The sequence below is a fragment of the Stegodyphus dumicola genome, chromosome 4 (genome assembly GCF_044657685.1).
Source record: "Stegodyphus dumicola isolate Sdum_Otavi_A_Nest chromosome 4, ASM4465768v1".
Classification (NCBI taxonomy): domain Eukaryota; kingdom Metazoa; phylum Arthropoda; class Arachnida; order Araneae; family Eresidae; genus Stegodyphus; species Stegodyphus dumicola.
Genome location: NC_140771.1, coordinates 155,715,524 through 155,738,990, shown reverse-complemented (window position 1 = coordinate 155,738,990; position 23,467 = coordinate 155,715,524). Strand labels below are relative to the sequence as shown.

At 32.5% G+C, this 23,467-nt stretch overlaps 1 protein-coding gene across 1 annotated transcript in view; it reads left to right on the top strand.

The window, feature by feature from the left end:
* LOC146997729 (acetylcholine receptor subunit alpha-like 1) overlaps window positions 1-23,467 on the top strand; it is a 562,185-nt gene that overhangs the window by 159,004 nt on the left and 379,714 nt on the right. Inside the window, exon 2 of the mRNA XM_085815630.1 lies at window positions 10,847-10,891. Within this exon, the coding sequence (XP_085671756.1) occupies window positions 10,847-10,891 (45 nt within the window). The remainder of the gene's footprint in view (window positions 1-10,846; window positions 10,892-23,467) is intronic.

Below are 23,467 nucleotides of genomic sequence, written 5' to 3'. Positions count from 1 at the left end.
CTAAAACTAACTCTCAAACTTCTTTTGGAAACTTTCCAATTCATATTTCACATTTCCAAATCCCATTTGTACTAATTCGTGCCTGTAAAGTTCAAAAATAAGATGTAAAATAATTAAGGTATTAAGTAATTCTCGCACTTCTAAGTTGAGCCATTAATCCAAGTTCGCTCCTTAATAAAATAATTAATGTGTTTAAGAATACGCTTCTAATGAACTTCTGTGCGATGTGGAAAATTGTAATTAATGACTTGTTATTAGAAGGTACGAAATATTTTATCTGAATTCTTCTGTTCTGTTTTGAAGTAATTTTATCTGACATTTGTAATATTTAACATAGAAATTGACTTATGTTATTGTTGTTAGGAAAGTATTTTGAATTATTCAAAGAAGTATTACGGATTAATTTCTCTTATGCTGAATGATTACTGAAGCGTCGGTTATGATCTGAATAAGAATACTTACTTGAATTTGGACTTAAAATCTGCGAATGATTTAGCTATATTACAATATTTAAAAAGTCTGTACTACATTGTTGTCTAGTTAATTTGTTTTTCGATAAAGTATGCGAACGCTACCTGTCGGATGGGAGAAATAATGAATGTGAAAAATTTTTTGAGAGATAGTAAGTTGTAATTAAATTACATACAGAAAGACTTCAAAACCTTGATGCAGACAGTTTAGTCGTCGGATTAAAACCCGGGTTGAACAACCAGTGTTCAGTGGCCTTTTCCATTGAATCTATATGGTATTCTAGAGCACAGTTATGTAATACAACCTTAGATACAACCAATTTTAAATCAAAATTGAAATGTTGCTGTAATTTTAAGGAAGTAACGTCAGTTTCAAAAAACATGTTTTAGAAAAGAAATGAACACATAATTTTATTTATGACATTCATATTACAAGTCAGCCAGAAATTGAAATTATAGCCAGATAATTTAGAGTTTTAAAATAGAGACTATGGAACATTCAATGTAGCAAAATGGACAAGCAAAAACGTCGCGATAAAGGAACTAAAGGAACATGTGACATCCCAGACATTAGTTGAATAGTTTTAGTACTAGTCCGTTTAATTCAATAAGCCTCTATTACTGCAAACTTTCCTAAAAACAGGCTACAGGCTTAAAAACAAAGTACATTTAAATTTATTTGATTCTAAATTATAGCAAACTGAATAAACCTTCCCCACCCTTCCATTCAAGAGATCAAAGTAGCAACAATTCTGAGAATGTAAGAGAGATCAATGCATCTAAAAGCATCATTTTACATTTAAGAGGTCAAAGCAACAAATTAAACTCTTAGTTCTGTTCTTTATTTATATTATTCTGACTAGCATTTTTTACATCAGGCAATGAGCGTTAAACAAAAAATTTTACCTTACAAAAAAATTTAAACCTACCGATAACTAATAACCTTTATATAGGCAACTGCAATCAAATCTAAGAGAAGTTGCAGAACGATTATAATATACAGCAAGGATTTTTTTTAATTAACCATTTACATTAAATGTTTTATGTCGTTTCAGTTTTTCTATCTGTTTTCACCAGAAAGCAAATCATAAATAAGTTTAAATAGCAAATACATTTAATTATTTAAAGCTTTGATTGTCAACAGTTTTCTATTTATACAAATATTCAAAGGGCACTTGAAGTCGCGAATAGATAGTAGCCATGCTAATGATTGTTGCTAAATGGTTTATTTTTCCGCTAAAAATTAGTGTTAGACTATATTGAAGCCGAAGCATTGTAAGCAATTACATCTGTAACTTGTTAATTTAAATTGTTTGTTTCAATCCAGACTCCAAAAATTGCAATGGACAATTTTTTTATAATTTTATATTAATTAATCGTAAAGTCTACAAATCCATATCTATAAACATTTAGTTGAACTTATGTCCTAATTGAAGTTCCGATAATCCCCCCTTAAAAAAAGATAAGGTTGATATGTGTATATTGGTCTGAGTTAAACCCCATAATTCAGTTTTCACCTCTGACTGTTTGTTTGTACCTGGACATATTACAATTTAGCAGATTCTCACTCAGACCGTAAGAATAATTTACATTAAGGTACAGATCGAGATCTTACTATAGTCGATTACTTTAAAAAAGGTACTTCAAGGCCTTTGCCAGCGCTACCCATCGCGGTCATAACCCGGGTGGTCATCACTGCATAACACTTCATCTCTCATTTCGGTGTCTCATTTGAGACTGTAGTTTGCTCAGCCGCTTTTTATGAAATGAAATCCAAACGGAAAAGGGGGGAGTAAAAAATTAAATGAGTCAAATCGTCTGCTCCAACTGTTGTTCCCATGACTATGAGGCAAGTCGGGCGGCAGAAAATAAGCTTCAAAACCCTATTTTAAAATAACAGACATAGGCCTGCAGTCATTCAATATGTTTGTAGTTTACTCCGGGTAAATTCCAAATATCTAGGTTTAAAAGTATATAATACTCTTGTGGAAGATCGATGCAGGAAACAACTGAAAACATTTTACTTCCAAGACAGATAAGAAACACGTTTTAAATAAATCACAAAATAATATTATTTATACTAAAAGATGGCGCTATTCTCTGAACTTCCTTAGGTTATAAGTATGTTCGTAACTTGCTTTTTCAGTTGCAGATTTCTTTGCTCCTGATGAAGGAGGACTTTGTTCGCCCTCGAAATCGATATATGCTAAAATTCTACGCCTAACACGGGTTGTTTGCTCAATTTTACGACTTTTTACTTTTTTTACACAATCTTCAAAATCACCTACACCTTCGAAGAACTTGCTTTCTCATCTCACTAACAATTATGTTTCTGAAACTGTTTTGTTATTTTCCAGATACCAAATCTAGTTTATACCTGCTAGTACTTGGTGAGGAATGATATAGATCACTTTCTTGATAGCATAACTATTCTATATGCAGTGGCTTAAGGTGCGTTTTTACACTAATGTTTGTGAAAAATGCAACGCTATGAAGAAATTGTCGGAAATGAATGAAACTTATTCTCCACATTACTGATAATAGTACAAAAAAACAATCAAATGTACAAGACAGAAAACCAAAACGAACATCGAAATCAGTAGTTTGTGAGTACGCCACGCTGAACGATTAGAACCTGTACACATTCAATCATACAGGTCATAAATATAATCCTGGGGGATAACATTCCATATGGATTCCATGGATTCCACATATGGCTTCGATGGATTCCACATGGATTCCACATGGCTTCGATGGATTTCACATGGATTAGTGGTTGGGCACACACTAAGTTCAGCCTTAGTGTGTGCCCAACATGCTGTACGAGGACGCTTGATGAAATCCCAGACATGTTCAGTGGTGACATGTCCGGGGAATAAGCAAGTTATGGAAGAAGCGAAACCTGATGTGCCCTAAACAAGGCTTCTGCAGTCTGAGAAACATGTGCATGGGCATTATCCTGATAAAATACAGAACCCGGAATCCGTCAAAGAATGGGGAAGACCTCTGCCTTCACAACTTCTATTATGTAGCAGTCACTGTTGGGGATGGCCTTAATCTGCACTAGATGGAATCGGCCCAATATCTCCGCACACCATGATGCGAGGCGTTTTTTTTTTTTTTTTTTGGACGCTGGATAACATACTGTGGAAAAAGACGTTTTCCTCTATAACGTATGACGCGTATTATTCCATTATTGTACTCCAGATTGAAGAGAGATTCATCGGTGGAAACAGCTTGCTGCCATAAGGCACACCACATACTGTGTTATGTGCACACTGAAATCCTGAAATCCGCTGAGTTGGCTTCCGTCCCAGAGTATTACATGATCCATGTAGAATTGCTTACCAACTCAGAAGTTTAAGGCCCTTGAAGATATTAATTCTACTGTGCTTTTTAGGAAGCCGAAGCTCTTACCCATCGTGCATAATACATCCATACTTACTAATACATAATACAAATATAAAATATAAAACCAAAAATGTAATGCAATTACATAATACAAATACATAAAACATTCTTGAATAAATGATAATGCATTCTTGAATAAGTACTAAAACATAGCTGAGTTATTAAAACATTATACAAAAGTGATTACATCTTATGAAACTAATGTGTGCTCCCAGTATCTGTACTTTATACCTATACACTATACATTTACCAGTACTTGATAGACCAATAACTTGTACCATATTATTACATAACTATATTATTACAGAAATTCATTATACAGCATGTACAAATACAATGTATCATCAATCTACTTCTTCACGAGTATTTTTACATAGTAATGCATAATACAGCAAGTACAGTGTTTTGTGAATCTACTTCTTAACGAGTATTTTTTTTTTCATTCTTAAGTAAATACTAACCCTGTTTCAAGTACTGATACATTACCACACATGCAAATTTACCTTACAATATATAGTACTTTTTCCAATCTCTTATACTTTATGATATTATTGCGCATAATGCAAAACAAAAAATAAACCAAAAAAACTTAAAGTACATTTATAACACAGTACATTGTACAAATATGTCGTACCTGTACATTACATAGTTATCAATATTTAATACAATTGCAAGTATATTACAACTGGTACATTTACGGATAAATGACAGAAGTGAATTAATTAACAAATATAGTTATGATATTTGATATCAACTTATTGATAAATACCCAGACATTACTAGATAATTACATCTTACAATATCTAGTACATATTATAATCGCTATTATATTATATAATTACTAAGCACAATATTTATTTTGGCATAAACTGAAACACAAATACATATTCCATCTTACAATATTCAGTACATTATACAAATATAACAAGTCCAGTATATTATGCAATTACACAATTGCTAATACTTAAACAATTATTGTATCTTATAACGCAACCTCGGACTAATGCAAAAAACTACTAAATAATTACATATGCAAATACCCTTACAAATTCCAACACTAATGTGTAATTTCCAAAATATAATTACCAATATATAATACAATTACTGATATATTACAAGGCACGTTCCGTTGCAAATACGTTATGAAGTGTATTCTACCAGAGTACAGTACAAATGTACTGCCATAGACATGAAGCATTCTAATATTCTATAATCTTCGTACAATTGTAAATGGACTATCCCCCATTCATTTACAGTATCCCCTTAATGAACTAATTATGCTAAGATTGCTTGCCTATGCTAAGAGTATTTATCTGCACAACAGTGAATAATGTTTTTGAGCCGGACGGTTGCATATTTATTATATTGGAAGCTCTTGTACCACATGGACTTATTATTATCACTCGGCTGCCGAATCTGTGATCTCTAAGTAGATTGCAACTAAATGCAAAATGGACCGGGTTGCCTTCTTCACCACATTTACAAGACGCATTATCTTAAAGCGGTAGAGATAAGAAGGAAAGGGGCCGTGGCCTGTCAAAATGTGAGTGGTATAGTAAGGCGGAATATATCTGTCCAGGGATGTGCTAGGGACCCTAGGGATGTGCTTGAGAAAAGAGACCGGTTCTCCTCTGTCATTTCTTCCAAATACGCATCACTGTTGTGGTCATCACGCTGTCTGAGGGCTGCAACTCCTAGATACGAAAGTCCATCCTCTCGCATATCAACGATGTGGCCTCTTACGAACTCCATTAGTTGTTATCCGCTGTTCACCAGGCATATTGACCTCAAATTAAACGTTCACCGCAGACAGAGGACGATCAACAGATTTCAACCCAACTTTACAGTCCTTTATATATATATATGGAACAAACCGCCGTTTCTCATTCCAAGTAAGCGCAATTGATTTTTAATTATAATCATTTGCATGTCTTATCTCACTTTACATTCCCTGTACGTTTGGTACACTTTGCAGCATTCATTTGATGGTGTTGCAACTTAGCACTATGATTTTGAATCATTTAATTTACTTAACTATGCAGTAAACGATATAATTTTGAAAATGAACATAAAACGCAAAACAGTAGTAAACGTATATTGATTTATTAAAACAAAACCTCATTAAAGAATTTTTTTATTTTTTTGCATTTGTATTTCTTATGCAATGAAAGGATTTCTATCATGCATTATTCCATTTCAGAGAGAGGCTTCAATTCGAACTATATTATTTTTTCCGTACTCTATCGAGGTAAAAGCATAGCACAGATTTCTGAGTTCTTAACATTTTAAAAGTGTAATAAGACTGTAGCAAAAGTAAAAATTCTTTTACATCTTTCTTATTGCTTCCAGGAACATTTAATATTCATTATTAGAAAAACATTATCACGACATAAATAATGTTAAATAAAATGTTGGGATATTAAGGTAAAAGAAGGAAGAAGCTGCCGGAACTAATTTATTGTTCTGTATTTCAAACTGTTTATTTTCTTTATTTACCTCCTTTTATCTTAAGACCGATCGGTTTCGAAATTAGACCTATTATCGTCTTATTTTTGTCGTTATTCTTAATCTGAACATAATAGTTTATGATGTACTCTAACATTTCTGAATATGCTAAAGTTGAAAAACAAATAAGAAGTAAAATAACAGTTTATATTAGAAAAAATGTCCATCACGTTTGGACCAGGAATTCCAATATCCTCTTCTTCACAAGTATTCTTCAGGGCCACTGGTGTTACTTATTTAACTATTTCATCTGATGTGCCATAAAAAAGTAATATAAGGCGATTTCTCTTCATTACATACACTTCAAAAGAAATACCAATATAGAAACTTTATTTATAGTTCTAACTGTTATTTACATGTTTCAAAATACATCGTGGTAGTTTTAAATTACTAATAAAAAAATACAAATTTTCTTTGCCCAACAAATTATTCATTTATTTTCCTCTTTTAACAGCCATCATACAATATAAAAATAGCTTTTATTTTAAACAACCGCTTCAGTCAATATTTTTCCTATTTTTTTTCGCTTTTTATGGTAAGCAAGACAAAAAAAAGTACTTTTTTATGAACAAGACTTTTTAATGAAAATCAGTTTAAGGAATGTGTTGCTATGATTTTTAGTATTTACTTTAGCATGTGTAACATTATGTGGAAAAAAAATAAAATTTTCCTTTCCACCTACTCTCGTGTTAAAACATGAAACCTGAAATCACTAATACGTGATCTATCAAGGATAATAATTCCAGTTAGGAAATATCTTTGCTCAAATTCATGAAGCAAGAATAAAATATTCGAACCAACAATTATTTTCAGAAGTTCGTATCCTTGCAATGATTTTTATAATCCTGTTCACTAATAGTTTACGATGATGCTTTATAATATTTTATATAACTAAAAAGCTTTTTTTTTTTCTTTCCCCAAATATTCTTGTTTTCGCTTAACTCTTTCTAAATATGTAAATTAACGTACAGTATTTAAAGTGACCGCAAATGATCTCAGAGTAGATTTCAACCGATATGCTCATCCGTTATTTTTGGGACAGTTCGAGTTTTCCGCAGCTTAACTGTGTTAAGTTTGCTTCAAAGAATTTCGTCAATTGAATTTGACTTTATGCGTGGAAAGATTTAAACTAGAATTCGATTGCTATGCGACAGATGAATATGTAGCATTCAGCTTCTAATTTAATTGCTAGCAGCCGATCAGCAACTCTAGCTGCATCAGCGACTTATCGCCCTTACAAGCAATAAGACTATTCTAAATAAAAAGCTTACATTTACTAAAACACAACTTGTGATATAAAAATTAAATACCTTTCCGGCGATACTAACTTTATAGTAGGTTACTGATTTCTCAACAATTATGAAATCTTAACCTGGCAGGCCCAGAAAATCCCCTGGACTAAATTTGCAACCAATTAAAGCTGCACCCACTTACTACTTGGACAGAATCTCACAAACACGAATATTTCAAGGCACAAAAAAAGAGCTTGAAAACTTTTAAAGATGGCCTTGAACCACAGCAACTTAACATCTTTGGCTTTTAGCAGTATGAGATCCAGACACAACATGCTTGCATTTAATTCGCTTTCAAATAACTAAAATTTACTTAATCCTCTGGCATGAGCAATACTTGTGTAGTAAACCAATGGAAAACAGGACAGTATGCAACTTAAAACATAAGCGTTACTTGAACTTAAATTGATAAGAGTTTTATTTAGAATTTTCGCCAATCGAAGGTTGCTTTTCTTTTTCTTGCCTAATTTTAAATTTTACATAAGCGCATTTCAATTATTTAAATTCAAGCTCATTGCTCACGCTAATTTAAAAAAATTACAGTAGTGTAATTTTCCTGTAATGTTTCTTCTTTTATTAAGATGTATGTAATATCATAATTTTCGTTGCAACTATTTAAAATTTTCCTAGTTTGTAAATACACATTTACAGCTCTCAAAATATTTTTGGAGATAAATTTGTTTTTTTTACCTTAAATATTACTGATTAATGGGATAGACTGCATAAATCCAAGGGCAAGATATTTTACAGGGATTTCAAGATATCTCGGATGTCAGGCTTCCTGTCAGAAAGGAAAATTTCCTTAATTGCAAGTTCTGATGGTTCATTTCTTCTTTTATTTCTCATACTCTATCCACAAAAGTCTATAGTAAATGCATACAATTATAAGTACCGCAGACATAAAATATCCTTATATCTTGTAGTTATCTCTTCAATAACTGTATATCCGCGTAGTGTTCTGAATTCTGATACTGAATTTAATGTAACAAAAATAGAAGCTGGTTCAAGAAAATAAGAGAATCAAGGTTCTGGATATAGAGTCTTTGACATTATCGTTATAATCAAGACTTACCATTCACAAATGTTATAAACTTGATAGTGACAGTGTTTCGAAACAATACATCTAGTATTATGTAGATGGTTTAACAGAATAATATTCAAAATTTAATGTCTTCCTTTTGTTTCCCCAATCTATTCGTTTTAATATATATAATTTAATTGAGGTTTAGATCTGTGACTTTGTAGACACATTAGGTATTTTTTGGAAGCAGGCAATATGAAAAATGGTTAAATGCCTTCAAACCACTGACCACGGACCTCTGGAATACCGGCCCAGCGTGCAGAACCCCTACACCACGAAGGCACGGTAGGAGAGCGGGAGAAATACCTTATATACTCCCCTTTTTAAAGGGCGGCTGGGGTTTTTAAGAGACCCAATTCCCAAATCCTGGGTGTGGAGAATCCTTATCTAACACCCTTTTAGTTCGGGCGCCACTGTAGAGACATTAGGTATGTTTTGGAAGAAGGCAAGATGAAAAATGAGCAGTCGCTTCGCCGGGAATCGAACTACGAACCTCTGAAATACCGGCCCAGTGTGCAGAACCACTACACCACAAAGGCACGCTAGGAAGGCGGAAGAAATACCTTATATAGTTTCAAAAAGGTCATAACTGAGCTTTTGGCGTCAAATGTTGCAGCTGGCCTCATCGCAGCACGCATGTTTCCATGATTAAGAGGTCAACGTGAACTTCCCGGACTCTAATGACATGGTCCGTTAACAACTTTTCCGGCGCCAATTGTAGAGTTCCTCACTTTTAAGTTACGTTACTGTTGGAAGTGAAGAATCTTAAGAACTCATAAGCGAAAAATCGCTTGAGTTCGTATGACAATAAACAAGGTAGAAGGGTAAACTAAGCCTTTATTATTCCAACTAAAGTTTAACAAAACCCCGTCTTGGAGTGTACAATAAAGCCGACACTTCGTCTTGAACTTAAGATACTAAAAATTAACTAAACTAATCTAAACTAAAGAGGTATAGCCGAAGCTATGAAAATTCTAACAGAGTTGGCCCCTTAACGTTAATTGACTGCGAAGCTATCAAGGGCCTAAAGTACGGTCGAGCATGATAATAGCTTACGAGAGAGTAGCCTAACAAGGTGGACGGGTGCAGCCAGAATATCTGGTATCTCTCTCCCTAAGACCGAAGAACTTCGCGGTTAAATACCGATCTTCCTTATCATGTATTCAGACGTGATTCTAAAACTACGTTCTGGTCGGAAGTAGTAAGTTGAAGTTAAGAATCGATAGGAAAGGAAACTTAACTCAAAATTTAACTGTTAATAAAGTTAACATAATCCTTACAACTTTTAATCATTTTATATACGGATAAGCACTCCATAGTTGAACTCTTGTGTAATTTTTTATTTTCGCACAAAAATCATCTAATAAAGCGGTAAAATAATTTAGTAAATGATATTATATATTCCCAAAATTTTAGATTTTAAAAAAAGTGTTAATGACTATATATCTCACACACCAGCAATCTCTTTTAATTTTCATATCTCATGCATTCATGTTACACTAAAATCAAACTATTTCTTGCCTTAGTTTTAAATCTAAATGTTTTATAATCAAACAGCAAACAACTTATTTCTTAATTCAGAAGTCAAACGACAAAATTCAGTGTTATATTTTCAAATTTTCACAGGACTAGTTTCGATGGTTTTACCGAACCACCATCCTCGGCTGCAAAAACCTATTTTTTACCTCTATTTTACTGTTTTTTTTTTTTTTTTTTTTTTTTTTTTGCAGCTGAGGATGGTGGTTCGGTAAAACCATCGAAACTAGTCCTGTGAAAATTTTTAAATATAACACTGATTTTTGTTGTTTGTTTTCTGAATTAGTATTTGTTCGGCGCGTTATTGTGTCTTAACTTATTTCTTGTTTATAAAGTTAAATGTTACAGACCAATCTGAACATTTAGTTACAAAATGTTTTTACAATAAATGAATAAAATAATAATACAAATAAAAACCTTCTTTAATACTAGAAATTAATACTAGAAGGTTCTACAAAATAAGTATTATCGATGCTTTTAAAAGTTTTATGAAAGAGCTTACTCTTATATCGTATTTTTTACTGTTTTTAAAATATCTTCTCTCTTTTCAGAATCTTAGAAATCAGATTATGACGACGAATGTTTGGGTAAATCAGGTAAGTTCCATCATTTGATGTTAAGTATCTCAGGTTTCTGCAAATTTAATTTTATAAACTGCAATTAATTTAAATAATTAAGCTTTTCGGAAAATCTTTTCCAATTAAGATCAAATATGATAAAGTGTCCTGTACTCATCCATTATTAAACCCTTTTTATTGCCACATCGGGAAAAATATTTAGTTGGATCATTCTTTCTCTAGCATCTTCAGCATATCAGTTAGGAAATTCCTATTGAATAAAATATAGCATTTACTACTTGTAACAATGAATTGTGAACATTGTGTTGAATGGAACCAGCGAACTGAATGTATTAAGAATGTATTTAGAATATCATTTAGAAATTAACGAAATTGCTTAAGATTGAATAAAAATGATAGCTCTAAATCGCAATTATTAATAAAAGGCAACACATAATACCGTCTTTTAAAATATTGCTTTAATGGGATTAAACACAACATAAAAGGAGATGCATGCAAGTCAGTAATAACCAGCAGTTGCATACCATTAAGAGAAACTTTACGCATTTCTGTTGAAAGATCAAAAGTTTGAAAAGAATATTAGACCTGCATTCTCATTAAATCACCGACAAAACTTCTTTTGACAATGGAAAAGGTAAAATGCATAATCGTAATTTATTGCTTTTTAAATAACCATATATAAAACATATCGTCAATGCATAACTTATATGTGTGACAAAAATAGGCTTAAGTAATAAATTGTTTGCAAATAAGTGTATTTTCAGTTTAATTTGCAAAAATCCTTAGTTTTCTAGGAGCGGTAAATATAGAAAATCAACCGTGACCACTCCAGGATACGAACACGAATCTTCCAACAGTTAGCTGAATGTGTTAGCTGCTTACACCTCAAAGAAAGCATTGAGAAATGCAATAATTACTTTTATACTTCTCCACTTAAAGAGCGACTTCCGAGAACCACGATAGCCAGTCATCCGAATCCAGGTGAGAACAAGTTATCCTCCTTCGTATTTCTAGCTCAAGCACCACTATACAGACTATAGTTATTTTCGGGAAAAATTGACCTTGTCCTCGTTGGGATTCGAATTATTATTATCATCTAGGGAATATTATTCTATTCCCTAGATGGATACTCTAAACCACTTATAACTCCAGAGCTTTCATGACATAACTTGATCCATTCCTTGTTAGTTAGTTGATTGAATAATGTAACAACATAATTTAAGTTCTTTACCTTTTACCATATTTTCTCGAGTATTCCCTCCTTCGATTTGTTAATTTTATCGTCCGAAAATCGAAAGGGGAAAATTATGCTCGTAATTTCCATTTCGAGGGGCACAGTAAGAATATAACAAATTACTGGTAACCATCAACAATATTGTTTCTTTAATTCATAGTAATATTAACATTACAACATATAACAACATACCTTCATTTCTACTTCATTGTACTACCTGTTCTTACTGTTGTCTATGCAACTCCTTAGGCCTCAAATAATCCATAAATAATTAGAAAAGGGGAATGTTCAGCTATCTCAGCGAAATCGTAAACGGAATGTCAGTTCATGTTTTCTTCGCTGTATTAAGTCCGTGATTGTATTAAGTTGTCATTAATTTCACCTTTAGAAGGAAAGTCTTGCCTTGACTGTCGCTGATGGCTTGCGAAGGTTTTCTTTTATTAGTTCGCTTTATCAGTTCTTATGAAAACCATCATATTGTGCCGTGTTCATTTACTGTTTAAAATAGTGTAGAAATTTTCAAGATAGTGTAGAAACTTGAAGGCAAACTTTAACTTCGCTTTCTATCAGTTTTTAGCAAATATTTTAAAAGCGGAAATCGGCCAAGGTTGATGATGATCTTCTGAAAGACCATTTCTGAAAAAAGACATAGCCAATAACAAAGCAAGCATCAACTCTTACTAAAACCTTTACAAGATGATGTGTTAGTTTTGTGCAGTTCTATAATTTTATTCGAGCTTTGGTAAAATTTTGCACAATTCACCTTGAACTAAAAGTGACTGTCTACCTGGGATTTCTAAAAAACGACTCTCATTCCATTAAATGGATCCTCTTCATTCTGTGTAAAGCCCAGTATAAAGCTATGTAAAGTTCTAATTGGAATAAGTAATTTTTATAATGCTAATAATGAAATTCCATGAACGTTTGTTTTGCTTTTTCTTAGATAGCTGATTTTTATTCCATATATTAGATGTTATACAAAACTTTACATTAAAATATAGAAATATTTCTTAGAGAACACGTTTTAAGTGTTTATAAGTGATTTTCAGATAAAAATGAAAGTTAACTTATAATATCAGAATCAAACTGAAACAGAATGAAATAGTTTTATCTTCCTATGCATAAAAACGTATTGTGAAGCAGAATGTTATAGTAGGGCAATTATTTTAGTTTTAAAAAAACATTGTAAAATTGCATTATGCTGCATAATGCGTAAAATTTCGTAATTTTCATACTATATTTTCTAATGAAATCAGTATCCATTTATGTTAGCAAGAAATATTTAATTCTTTTAAATAAATAAATTTCAAATGTTGATTGCTGTCAGCAATGTATTATAAAATATCTGCATGGTTTTATATATCATAACTGAAAGAAACATGTGTTTCTATTAAGATGCATACTATGTTTAGATTGAAAAAATGATAAAATTCAGCAATTATTTGGGGTCCTTTTTAGAACAAAAAAGGTAAATACATTTTTAAAGATAAAGACATAATCTGTTATCTTCTTAAACTTGATAATTTATTACTAGAATAGTTTGTTTCAGAAGTGGAAAGAAGTACCTTTAGAAGAATTAGATTGTTTGAGTAAAACATTCAAAATATAATCATTCAAAAAGAAAATTTTGTTCGCCATATTTATTCAGAAATGAAAATTGCTATCCTATCACATCATTACAAAATTTTAACTTGAGTTATTTTGGAAATACGAAACTTGGCATATTAATTTCATAACTGACAAAAATTTTCTCGCTGTTAGTATACCTAATAGAGGTACATTCTCATGCATTTAGTTTCTATGCAATAAATAATTTCGTTTTCAATTAAAAGTAAGCATGAATGTGAATACGACAAAAAAAAAAATTCGAGGGGGGGTGTATATAATGTTTCTCTTACTCCGTTTTTTACCTACGTCGTTACATTTTCCAGGTACTCCAAAGTTAAAAACTATTGGTAGTGTACTGGAAACAACTGAGAAGAAAACATGTCCTTAGAAAGTGAAAGAAATAAAATAATAATTTTTCTCGCTCATTTCGGCGGATTTTGAAGCGTCTTTGTTCTCACCCATCTATAACAAGAAAAAATTCTTGTTTCGAAAGCTGTCAAATGCTAAAGCCTTTCTCTTTATTTATTTTTTCTGCTAACTCGGAAGAACTGAAAATTTTTAACAAGTTGTTTTTCCCTCGTTTCCAACATAAGGATCTCTTTTGTTAGGGAAAAAATACCAACGATTTTTCTCCCCCATTTTATAGGAGATTTAGCGAAAGTACTGCTACTGAGAGAGACATATGTTTGTCTAGCACCACAGCAATGAAACTGATTGGCGAAAAGTGTTTTCTTTTACACCATTTCAGAGAGAAATGAGTAGAGACTGGCTAAAATATCCTTTTTGATGAGAATATTTTGTCTTTATCCAGTGTCATTTTTTTCAAAAGAAATGCGGAGTAGAAGCTGTTTTCTTTGTTTATGTTCAGAAATAATGAACAAATGATAGCGAAACAGTAACTTTCCATTGAACTTACTGCGCAAAATTATTGCTGCAACTTGTAAATTGAGCTTAACGGTATTGTATGTTTAGTTTCGACGATGAGATTTTTGCCAAGTGAAAATCATGAACCGCGAACTAATATTTATGAATTTAATTGCTTAAAATTTTATTCTAATTTATTTTTTTACTTTTTTTAATAAATAAAATGTAATGTTAAAAAATACATCAAGCTATATAAAATTCAGAACAATTTAACTGCTATAAAACTGCACAAACTTTTATAGTTTACTGTTAACTTCAATAAAAATTGTTCAAAAATTACTCATCTATTAGGGGAAATATGCAGCGTTGAAAAAAGATTTTGCAGTCTTGTACGGCAACAAAAATATGTTCGCTGAAAACAATCAACCATGTTATAATGAAGCTCACTGCTGTAAAATTTGGCTTATTCGTAATAATATCATCCATCTTAAAAGAGCTAAAATGTGCAAGACCTTCTTCTCTTCCACTTCGATACTCGTATATTGGTGTAGCAAACACAGTGTACTAGTTTACGTATGTTACACCTAAATATTTCATATAACATTATATTCAACTGTGACACTGCGCTGTTCAAGTGCTTATTTACTGAATGTCATTCTGGCTATATAACTGATTTCGCCGTGTGTCTCTGCTTCCATTATTCATTACTTCCCTCTACTTGTTCATACCACATGCACAGTCAGTTCTAGGACTCCATAGTCAATCATTGTGTAAATAGTAAATCATATATATTAGTAAATCGTATAATCATATCTTTATTATACAGTTTAGAATGTAACATTCAATTATTTTTTCCCTCCTTGCTTTACTTTTTGTGTGATATAAAATGCATGAAAGCTTGCGTACTTTCCTATTTTTATAGTACTTCATTGCTAGATACGCGTAAGTAATTTGTTAGCCTTGTCAGACAGTTAAGTATTTATTATATTCTATTCCTATTTCTAGCGTACTGTAAAGTCAATTAGCGCTTATTGTTAATCACACGTATTTTGTATGTTTCATACTTAAGCAGCAATAGATTCTGTTTAAATTATTAGAATACGTATTGTTCGATTTATATTTTAGCCTTTAGAAACAGCATTTAATTTAAAGCATTAAGTCGTTCTTTACATCATGTACCAAGTACTACAGTTTTATTCTATTTGGCATTGCAATTTATGTGCTGTTGTCCTATTTCAATATTATTTTCGAAACTATACTAACATTTCTGATACCCTGCTATACGTCTTTCTTATAATTGCTTAAACATAACTTCTTAGCTAGTTGATAATTTGTTTCTTTTGTTACTATATATATTGCATTCTTTCTTTAAAACTTTGCGCATTCTTCGACTTTGACGAACTTTCACATATTAAACCTCAGCTAGAATTCAGAACAATCTCTCAATGGGCTCAATATTTTTACAGAAGGACAATAATTGTTAACCATTTCTATTGAAATACAATTCAGATGTCCTCATCTACTATCACCTGTTACCTGTCTGAAGGAAAGCACATTTTAGTTACAGAAGATCAACATATTATCAATATAATATAAAGCATAATCTCGTCGATTTGCATTTTGAAACTAAGAGAACAAAATATTCTACTCGTACGCAGAACATTTTTACTCTCCGTAGAGCAGCATATCTTTGCTTCAAGAACCCAAGAGTATTTCATCTGTAAATACTTAGAATTTTTTTATAATGTCAATTTGAATTAAATATTGACTAGTCAAAACATTATTATCAAAATTTGGCATTACCGAATTAAACAAAATTTGGTAATAACTCAATTACAACTTATGTGCTGTTCTAACATTCACAGTAATAAGATGCAAAGATGTATTCTAACATCGAGAAGTGATATACGTTAACACAAACTCAACTAACTAAATTCATTCAAGCTAAGAAGCAAGAAAGAGTGAATGGACCATCCACTTGAACTGTAGTGAGTTTGCAGAAAGAAAGAGGCACTAGTTAATCCATCACTGAAGAGAACGCATGCCAGAGCACATGCCACGTAGAAAGCAGTGCACTATACACCAATAAAAACTACATTGCAATGAAATCCAAAGAAGCCTGAAGCAGCATTAAGCCTCTTAATCACTTTCTTGCAGGAAGATTTGATTTCATTTTCCAGTGTCGCAGTAATCGTAATTAGAATTATTAGATTTGCGCATTTAAATTTTTTCTATTTACAATACCAGGATAGAATAGTCACCAGGACAGATAGAGAGATAGCTTATCAAATGATAGTTGCTTTAAAGCGGCTGCTGCTTATGCATTCACCATGGAATATAATATTTATACTACTTTTTCCGTTTTTTTCTACTAGTATGAGATAAATATTAGTCATTCTCTTAGAAAACGGCAGAATGCGGTTAGCACTTATTAACTATCTTAAAATAATTACTTATCACTTTCACTTCAAATCATTTTTACCATTAGTTACAAAAGTTCAGTTTGTAGCCATGATTATGTTTTAAATAATTTTTGCTTTAATTTTCATAACATGTAGCCTCTTCAGAAGACAGTAACAGAACTATTCAGGTCTCTTTCTGACTCTATTTGTAACTATTGATAAATATCGATCACACATCGATATGATCAGCTGTTTAGTGTGAATCAAAATCAAAAGTAGTTTGAGTTAATAGATTAGCTCTGGAACTGATTCAAAGAACCAGTTCACTTCACTGAGCGAATGAACAGTCATTCCAGAAAACAAAGTGGTAGCTCTTCTAGACTTCACGCAGAAATCTTGTTGGAAGCTGCCAGGAATAGGGATGTGCTATTTCTTAACAACTGGTTAATTTTACTCATTGAGCAAACGCCTGATTAACGAAAAAAGAGCAGAGCTGTTTTAGAGTTGAGCTCTTGTAGGAAGCGTGCTCAGAAAGTTCGATTTCCATGTTAAGGGACAAAAAAGTGCTTATTCCTCCATGTCAAAAGTACGGCTACATTTGCAATATATTAGTGCATCTCCAGGCTGCATTTGAGAAAACTCAGTTCAAGGACTAGAAGAGAACCACGCTAATGTGACAATCAAAATCGTAAAAACAACCTTGTATTTAGCGTAGGTATAATGAAACACTCAATCGATTGCGAGGGCAGCTAAAGGTCCCTCCTCATCAGGAGAAAGAAATACCTAGAAAGAAGAAAATAAAGGAGTCACAAAAACACGTGGTCCTTATCAGCACTGCACGTGGTTATAACTAGATTTTTAATCAGAGTTGCACTGGCCGCCTACTTTTACTGAGCCAGGCTATCTGATCGAGCATGAAAAATTAGCGAAGTTAAAATAGGGAGCGAGGGGAAAATGCACATTTTTTGAAGTTTTTTTTGAAAATTTTTTTGAAGCCCCTCGCTCCCTATTTTAACTTCGCTAATTTTTCATGCTCGATCAGATAGCCTGGCTCAGTAAAAGTAGGCGGCCAGTGCAACTCTGATTAAAAATCTAGTTATAACCACGTGCAGTGCTGATAAGTACCACGTGTTTCTCTGATCCTTTATTTTCTTCTTTCTAGGTATTTCTTTCTCCTGATGAGGAGGGACCTTTAGCTGCCCTCGAAATCGATTGAGTGTTTCATTATACCTACGCTAAATACAAGGTTGTTTTTACGATTTTGATTTTGATCAGTTCAAGGAGTATCGCTCGATTGAGTCTATTCTTCCGATCCCATTGTTCCTTCGATTCTTTTCGCTCTTCGCTCCAACCTGGCTAACCGTTCCCAATGTTTTTCATCAAGATTATTGCTAGTGAGAGCTAAGTCGTAAAAAGAACTTATTTAGTTCATTGAACGAACGGTTATGTTTCGATCCAATAAAACAGTGGTTTTGCTCATCTCTAAAAGCATAGGCTTCTAATTAACAATAATTAAAGGAAATTGTAAAGGTTATTTCAAGCATTAAGCTGAAGAGAAACAGAATATATATTTTTAAAGTAAGCAAAAACAACTTTTTTGGTATGAGGAAGGTAGATTTTGAATAAATCTCAAATCGATTTCGAGGATGATCAGACGTGGGTTCCTCTTCTTATGGTGACAAAAAATTTAATGATGACAAAAGCGAAAGGTGTAATTTTGAGGTTTTGATGTGGTACGGATTATGCGTTGTAGCCGTGCCGTTACTACAAAATGTTATTTGGCTGCATCGTTGTTGCAATGTTTCTGATGTATTTATAATACATTTTTAAATTTTTATTTTTAAAACAGGATATAATTGATGTCAAAACATGCTTTAGTTTGAAACTGAGAAAACTTTCAACGATTCGCAATACATTTTAAAACAAAGAAATACAGTTATCTAATAAAAAAGTGTTACTTTTTTCAGGAAACGTAGACTTCTAGAATAAATTGATGTCGAAAGTCTGTTAGAACCAAGCCAATTCCCAAATTGACTTTATGAAAAAGTTTAGGGTCTAAAGTTGTGACCTCTCGAATACCTCCAGAGAATCTGTCGGCATCATAGGCACTCAATCATGGCTAGTCTCTCATAACGCTGCAAGTTGAGATATCCGTAGTTCTAAGAATAAAAATGCTGTACTTTTCCTATAAAAAGAAATCGTGTTTTTTCATGTATATCTGGTTTTCTTCCAAAGTTAAAATTTTTATCTGTATGGGCTTTAGCTCAGTCTAGCGACAGTTTTTGGAAGTAAGCCAAAAGGCAAACGTGCTAGGATAAAAATGCTATTGAATGATATATATATTTCTTTAAGAACATTTTTCCTCATCTAAAGGAAAGCATTTATCATCGCCATATCTTTCATGCTATGGTTTAGGAAAAAAATCATATTTTAAATTATTCTTGCAATAATGTTTCAAATGTTACTCGTTGATCTTGACATCATTCAGGGTGAATAAAGGACGCCAAAAATTGTTTTGACCCTAGAATTTAATATAATACTTGTTTTACTCAGTAATTAAGAATTCAAGTATCTTTTCGGGGAATTGGATTTAAAACAATTTAGAATTGCTTATACACTATGAAGCTTCCTTAATGAGAAGTTTTCTTTACCAGTAAACAGCATGTAATCGCAATGTTTTAAATTGTGCGTTTCTAAATTATATATTTCATTGTGTGGCTTCTTGTGGTGTTTTTAACACGTATTTCCGCTTTAAATAAAAATTTTCATTTTTTTTTGTTCTTTTTAACATGAGCATCCCATCACCCTTAGACACACGTATCAATGGAAGCAGAAAAGTATCATTAAATTTTATCGTTCTTAGAATACCTTTGGAAAAACATTCAGCTTCTGGACACTATTAAGCTTTTCTGATACAGCAAACATGAACTTACGAAGATTCGAGTCACAGATTTTTCAAAGACAGTTGTATGCACTAGCCATTTACACTAAAAGATAATTCATTAAAAAAGGAGATAATTATTTACGTTCTCCTCGACATTAAAGGAGATACAGGAAACCCAGTCGAAGAGAAGTCGAGTTATTTATTTCCCACCTCATTTTATACCTATTATGAGCATGCATTACAAAACATCATTCATAAAAATTTAATTTAGAGAATAATCAAGTTTACAATGATCATTATATCTCTGTAGAGACGTAAAAATATATACTAATAGATATACGCTGCAGATCAGATTGTAGAACCTACTAGATGTATAGTGTATATCAGACTGTAGATACTATTATTAGTTTTTGTTAAAGGAAACAATGCTATAGCAAAAAATGGAGCCAAGGATCTTCCAATAGCTATTTGGATAGGTTAATCACTTGAAGATCACTCTTAGAAAAACATGATAATTTCTTACTGCTTTACAAAACTTAAAAATTCTTTCTTAAACTCAAAATATATAATGCTTTTCGCTAAAAAATATGGCGTTAAAATAAATATCATATCTCAGCAAATATTCTTTCTTGAATTCATTCTTATGATACTCATATAAGCAAATAATAAAAATATTGTGATTTACTGGATCATTTAATATTATACATTAGCTCTTGAAATGTCATATAAATAGGACAAATTGTCTGCTGTATTTCTGACAGTGTCTTCTCTGCTATCAGTAAGTTATATGTAGACATGCTGTATGTTTTTTAAATTAAATGTTTAGGCCATGGCCAGATCAGATCTTCTGTTCCCAAACAACAATCTTGTACTTGGGCGGAATGATATCTGGAGAATATAAAGATCATAAACTACAGTTTGTGTTCTGTTTTCCATTCTTTAGCTACCTGAGAAACGTAGCACGTTTCATAATCTTCTTGAACGAATGCCCTTTTGAAAAGAAGCACCGTTAACATGAAATGTTGCATTCAAGACTCAATATTACTTAAATGCATTATAGGATTTGCCAAAGCGTAAATAGCCAGATACAAATTTTCCTGTAGAAAATGTCCTAAAGCACAATATTTTTCTCGCAGATTTACTTTCGTACGCTATCATAGTGCTGTTGTGTATCCAAGTAGACATTCTCCTATCTTTTCGTCTGAGCTAACGTAAATTGGGATTCATTGAATAAGCTGACGTCCTAGTCACTTAAGAAACAATTTTGATTTTCGTACTCTCATGGTCGACTGATCATAAGCACCCTATATCCCTTGTCATCTAGAAAATGAACAAACATTGTCCTTGGTTACCATAATGCAGCTGTTTACAAACTTATTTACACTTACCTCTTTTTTTCATTTGAAGGCTGGGAGTAACGTTTATTAAAGAATTTAATAGTGTAACAAAAGAATTGAGTTTTATTTACTCATTTCAAGACACTTTAAATTAGCGATAAACTGTCTACAAAAGTTTTAATTTGTGAAACTATGAAGTAATCTTATTATTTATTCTTTGTTTACGTGTATTTTTCTAAAAAATATCTGGAAAATACTCTTTGCTCAAAGAACTTAAACAAGTTAATGCTAATTCAGAAGTCAAACAACAAAAATCAGCGTTATATTTTCAAACTTTCACAGGACTAGTTTCGATGGTTTTACCGAACCACCATCGTCAGCTGCAAAAGCGCAATTGAACGAGATAGAATATAATGATCAGATAAGATAAGAAAGCCTGGACAGAAAATAAGCTAGTGGCGCCATCTGTTGTGAGACCAGAACTAAAACATAATTTCTTTAAAGGCCGAAGGCAAAGATGGATTGGAATTAGGATCGTTAACTAGAACAGAAAGATTTTTTTGAATGTGAAATGCCTCTAGAAAATCCAGTTCTCCAATGGAAGATGTTTTTTGAATAATTTTGGCATCAGAAAAATTGAAAGTGTGATTTTCGGACCATCAATGTTGGACAACATTCCTTTTTTCTAACATATGCCTCATGATCCTTGACGCGAAATTTTAAGGCTCTCTTAGTTTGGCCAATGTAAATTAAACCACAAGGAATCCTATATCCCCAGGAATTCATATCCGGAATGGGGTCCTTGAGTACGGAACTCGGAATTTTATTGATGGGAGAATAAACGACCCGAAAGTTAAATTTCTGCAAAATATGTGCAACTTTATAGCTAATTGATGGAAAGAAGGGAATGACAACAGAATTTTTATAATCTCGTAAAATAATAAGAGAGCCTTAAAATTTCGCGTCAAGGAACATGAGGCATATGTTAGAAAAAAAGAAACACAGAAGTCTTCTGTTGCCCAACATTGTTGGTCCGAAAATCACACTTTTCGGACTTTTCTTTCAATTTTTCTGCTGCCAAAATTATTCAAAAAACATTGGAGAACTGGATTTTCTAGAGGCATTTCACATTCAAAAAAATCTTTTTGTTCTAGTTAACGATCCTAATCCCAATCCATCTTTGCCTTCGGTTTTTAAAGAAATTATGTTTTAGTTCTGGTTTCATCAACAGATGGCGCCACTAGCTTATTTTCTGTCCAGGCTTTCTTATCTTATCTGGTCATTATATCCTATCTCGTTCATTTGCGCTTTTGTAGCTGACGGTGGTGGTTCTGTAAAACCATCGAAACTAGTCCTGTGAAAGTTTGAAAATGTATATTACATTTCTCAAATGCAGATTTATTATTATAAAAGAAGTAAACACTTTCAACATTTTGTAAAAAATGCACACTGAGAGATACCACGATGAAACTTAAAACAGTATGTTCATGCAGCAGCATTCCATTCAGTGATAAAGGAACTTACTGTGTCATATGACTCGAGAGACAAATTGTTTACTCTAAAGTAGAGAAATCTTGATTTTTTTTTGGTCAACTTATTTAGGCTCTGTAACAAATGCAAATTGTGTAAGGTGAATTTCAGTCACTTTCGCAAAATTTTTCAAACTGTAAGATGTGGAATCTGAAACTCAAACCTCGCCTTTGTTGTTCATTTCTTTGGCTTTATTAAAGGGCACTGAGAGTCCGTTCAGTTTGTTCTCCAAATATGCGCAATGACCAAAGAGTTTTACTCTGACATAAACAGCCCATACTTTAAAATTTCTTGTGCAGTTTATAAGATGTTTTCTCCCACCTTTCTGCATGCTTTCGTAGTGTTAACGGTACCATATTTGTCACGTATTCGAGTCCCGGCGAGGACATTGAACATTTTTCCTGTCTCCAGCTTTAAAATAACCTAATAAATCTACAGTTGCTCCCGAACTAGAAAAAAAAGTGCTGCATAATAATTCTTCAACACCAGCATTTGACGACAGGGTCCACTAATCCCCAGTCGCCCTTTAAAAAGGGGAGTATAGAAGCTGTTTTCTCCCTCTTATCTGCATGTCTTCGTGGTGTAACGTAGCACACTTGGAGTGTAATCGAAAGGTCCAAGTTTGAGTCCCGGCGAGGCATTGCTCATTTTTCACATCTTCTGCGTTCACAATAACCTAATGACTCTATGAGTTAAAACTTTTCGTTTTTCTTGCTTAGATTGCTTGTAAATTTC